The sequence below is a fragment of the Trypanosoma grayi genome (genome assembly GCF_000691245.1).
Source record: "Trypanosoma grayi strain ANR4 Tgr_1342_V1, whole genome shotgun sequence".
NCBI classification, from domain to species: domain Eukaryota; phylum Euglenozoa; class Kinetoplastea; order Trypanosomatida; family Trypanosomatidae; genus Trypanosoma; species Trypanosoma grayi.
Genome location: NW_008826961.1, coordinates 1 through 3,725, shown reverse-complemented (window position 1 = coordinate 3,725; position 3,725 = coordinate 1). Strand labels below are relative to the sequence as shown.

Below are 3,725 nucleotides of genomic sequence, written 5' to 3'. Positions count from 1 at the left end.
CAGCAGCAGCCACCGCCGGCACCGATCGGGTGACCGCCGAAGCCGTTCGACGAGGGGCGGCGACGTCGAGGACGGCGGTGAGACAAACGGCGGGGGTGGCGAAAGCCGAAGCAGGCACCGGCACCGTAGCCACAGTGGGCATCGCCAACACCGCCAGCACAGGCGCAATGAGAACGCTGCGAGCAACAACAACAGCACCCCTAGCGGGAACAACGTTGAACGACCCGATCGCGTCAACAACGCGGACCTTGACAGAATGTTAGAGGAGCTGTAGTTTAGCGCGGAACAGTAGAGGAGGAATAGAATAAAGTAAGAGAGATAGTGTGTATGACACATGTAGTATTTCCTTCGGGTACGGCTTGTAACATTGCGATAGGCTCCACCCCGGTGCTCCGCCACAGAAGTAGGAGGATTCGTTGCGGCAAGATGAGGAAAGAAGAGATGGAGGAGGTCGCGCTGTTTTCATGCGTGGTGGGCGGAGGTGCGCTGCTGCATTTGCTGTATATAGAGGGGGAAAGGAGCAGTGTGTAAAACGTCCGTCTTAACTCATATATATACAAATATAGACAGAACGGCAATATGGGTGTGTCTGTGTGGACGAGAAGCAGACGGAAAGGAATCAAAATGACTCGGATTCGTGGAGGCACACAGCAACGCGTGCGAAACGCCCATATGAGAGCAGCGAGTGGCGCAGTCACGATAGTTCACACGTTGCTGAAGGATGAAACACAAGCAAACCGTAATAAGAAGCGTGACAAACAGCAGAAGAAGCAGCAGCAGTGATAATGTGGGATAAATCAAGGCGTGGACGAGGAGGGATGAACGGGACCACGCAAAACGACGGCTGATGAACTGGCACGCTGAGGCATCACACGGAAGACGGAGTCTTCGAGCACCCGCTTCGTTCCAGCAGCGCCGTCCACGTTGCTGTTTTTCCTCCTTGTGTCTCTTTTGGTGCCTTTTCCCTCCCACACCCCCGTTCCAATCCTTCGTGGTTGGGGAACTATTGTTTTCCTTTTCACTGTCTTTGCTTTGTTTGGCGCAGGCCATCTCAACTTGCGCCTGGGACTTCTGCTCTCGCGTGGAATAGCGGCCCCTGCTCCCCGCCGCGCCGTTGCACATGCCAACACACGCACACACATGCCTTATAGAAAAGCAGCGGTAGCGTCGTGGAGAGTGCGTGCGCGACCATGTACCAACGTGACTGGCAGAGGCACTAGCGGAAGGCGCAGTGGCGGATGATCATATATATATATATATATATATACATAGACGACCGGGGCGTCGGGATACATGGGAACAAGAAGAAAAACGAGCCAATGGCGAAGGACATGAAGTGGTATTTCTTTTTCTTTTCACCATTGCCCTTCGCCCTGGTCCCTTTTTTTTTTCTTGGTGGGCGTGTGTACAGGTGCGTATCTCTCTCAGTCCGTGTGTGTCTGCTTGTGCTGCGAGTCCCCATCCCTCGTTTTTTGTGCCGCCGACGCTCACACACACACACACGGAGAGGGAGAGAGAGAGAGACGCATGCATGTTGCCCCATTCCAAAGAACCACGCCGTTCCTCTCCAAATTACTCTTTCCAGTGCTCCTCTATGCTGCTCTGTGCGCGTCACTCGCTTCCTTGGGGCCGCTGTCGTTGTGGGTGTTGGCGCACCACACACCGCGTGTTGGTGCCACACGTTGGGCGGCCACCTTCTCTCCTTTCTGTGTGTAGCCACTCGTGTGGGGTTGTGGAAGGGCGGAAGCAGCAAGCACAAAAAGAAAAGGTGTGGGAAAAGGGATAGCGCCGTCTACGATAGGAAGATGCCGCGTTTATATAATGGGCCAACAGGCGATGTCAATACGGCGTTTACCCACAAAGTGCAAGAGTTGCTGTCGACGTCGGCTTCTTCCTCCTCCTCTGCTGCTGCTGCTGCTATCACACCAGCGGTACGGGCCTCACCACTGTACAGCGCCATTCTTCGCTACGCAGAAACAGCGGACCAACAGCAGCAGCAAGGGAAGCCCCCGGCACAGGACGGGGGTAAACAGAGCGGCAACAACACCGCAGAGGGCCCGAGATTAGCCGCACCATCGCTGAGCTCTGTGCCCGTCGTGCCGTCGGCGCTAGCCCGCCGTGGCGTCATAATGCGGGACCCGCTTCTGCAGCGCAAGTTGCGTAAGCAACAGCAACAACAAAAGTCATCATCGTCATTAGCACCGCTCTCCGGGGGGGAGGGTGACACCGGTGGCGGGGCGCCAGCGAATGGGGCGCAGCAGCAGCAGCAGGTGTCACACTGGAGTGGACGCCCGCTGAATGAAATGACGGCGGCTGGATGGGACGTCTTTCGCGCGCAGGTGGGTATCCAATTGGAGGTGGTGGCCCGCCGCGCCACCGGTCAGCAGCAGCAGCAGTATGCGGCAAAATACAGCGGCGACGTACTCCGCCCGATACGGTGCTGGGAGGAGGCGCAGCTGCCCCTCGCGCTCGGCACCATTGTGGCGAGACGATACGTGCTGCCGTCGCCGATTCAGGCGCAGTGTGTGCCGCTCGCCATGGCAGCTGTTGCGTCGCCAAGTGGGAAGGTCGACGTGCTTGGCGTCGCAGAGACGGGCAGCGGTAAGACGGCAGCGTATCTGATCCCGCTCCTCGCCGATGTACTGCGCCGCACACCACGGCTACTGGGCAACGACGAACTCATCGCCCACGGGCCCCTCGCGCTCGTGATGGTGCCAACGCGCGAGCTCGCCGAGCAAGTGACGTGTGAGGCGCTGCATTTCGTGCGGGGCGCCCCCGCCAGCGAGCTGCAGCAGCTGGTGCAGGAGGAGTATCGACAGGAGGTGGGCGACGAGAGCAGCAGCAACGCGGCATCGCAGCACAACACGCTGGACGAGATACGTGTGGTGAAGGTGGTGGGTGGCGAGCGGGCGGACGACCAGTACGATGCGCTCGCGCAGGGCGCGCACATCGTTATCGGCACACTTGGGCAGCTCGAGTCGCTGCTGCAGCAACGCCTGCTCGCGCTCAGCAACACGCGGATGATCGTCATGGACGAGGCGGACCGCATGATTGAGGAGCACCAGCAGGACAGCCTCATCGCCGTGCTGGAGCGGTGCCCGCTGCCGCGGCAGACAATCATGTTCACCGCCACACTGAGCGCCGCGTGTGAGGAGGTCGCGCTCAAGTATTTCTCGCCTGACGGCTTCGTCGTGGTGCGTGTGCCGCATCGCTGCTCCACCATCATGCAGGTGTTTGAGCTGGTGCCAAGCGATCCTTGCGTGGCATCGGCAGCAGCAGCAGCAGCAGCAGCGGATGGGAAAGAACATAAACTTTCACAACAGCAGCTGGAGCGCCAGCGCAACCCGCTCCTGCATCCCATCAAGTTTGCGCGGCTCGTGTCATACTTGGCGTACGCCGCTGCCCCCGTTGTTGTGTTCGCGAACGAGAAGCGCACGTGCGATGCGCTGCACGACGAACTGCGCGCAGAGGCGGCGCACCTTGCCGCGCTGTCGGAGTCCTTCGCGCTGGAGGCCCTCGTCGGCGAGGTGCCGCCCGCCCTGCAGGTGAGCCTGCACGATGCACAGAAGCGGCGTCGGCCCGCGCTAAACCTCAGCAATATGCGCTCGATCGCGCTGGTGCACTCGGAACAGTCGCAGGCGGAGCGGCGGCGGCTGGTGGAACTCTTCCGCCGCGGCGAGCGACGCGTGCTCGTCACCACAGATCTGCTCGCACGGGGCCTCGAC

The 3,725-nt window shown here is 59.8% G+C and overlaps 3 protein-coding genes across 3 annotated transcripts; all 3 read right to left on the bottom strand.

Annotated features, from left to right (window-relative positions):
• On the bottom strand, positions 1 to 336 carry DQ04_13421020 (hypothetical protein; the record flags this gene model as incomplete). Its single annotated transcript, XM_009316954.1, has 1 exon — positions 1 to 336. A coding segment is annotated over one exon (336 nt), but the record flags the coding sequence as incomplete, so codon positions are not given.
• A 210-nt stretch (positions 337 to 546) lies between these two features.
• Positions 547 to 1,122, bottom strand: DQ04_13421010 (hypothetical protein; the record flags this gene model as incomplete). The annotated part of the gene is made up of 1 exon (XM_009316953.1): positions 547 to 1,122. The coding sequence occupies one exon, from the start codon at positions 1,120 to 1,122 to the stop codon at positions 547 to 549; it is 576 nt and encodes a 191-aa protein (XP_009315228.1).
• A 1,538-nt stretch (positions 1,123 to 2,660) lies between these two features.
• Positions 2,661 to 3,209, bottom strand: DQ04_13421000 (hypothetical protein; the record flags this gene model as incomplete). Its single annotated transcript, XM_009316952.1, has 1 exon — positions 2,661 to 3,209. One exon carries the CDS (start codon positions 3,207 to 3,209, stop codon positions 2,661 to 2,663), a length of 549 nt encoding a protein of 182 aa, XP_009315227.1.
• Positions 3,210 to 3,725: the final 516 nt, after the last annotated feature.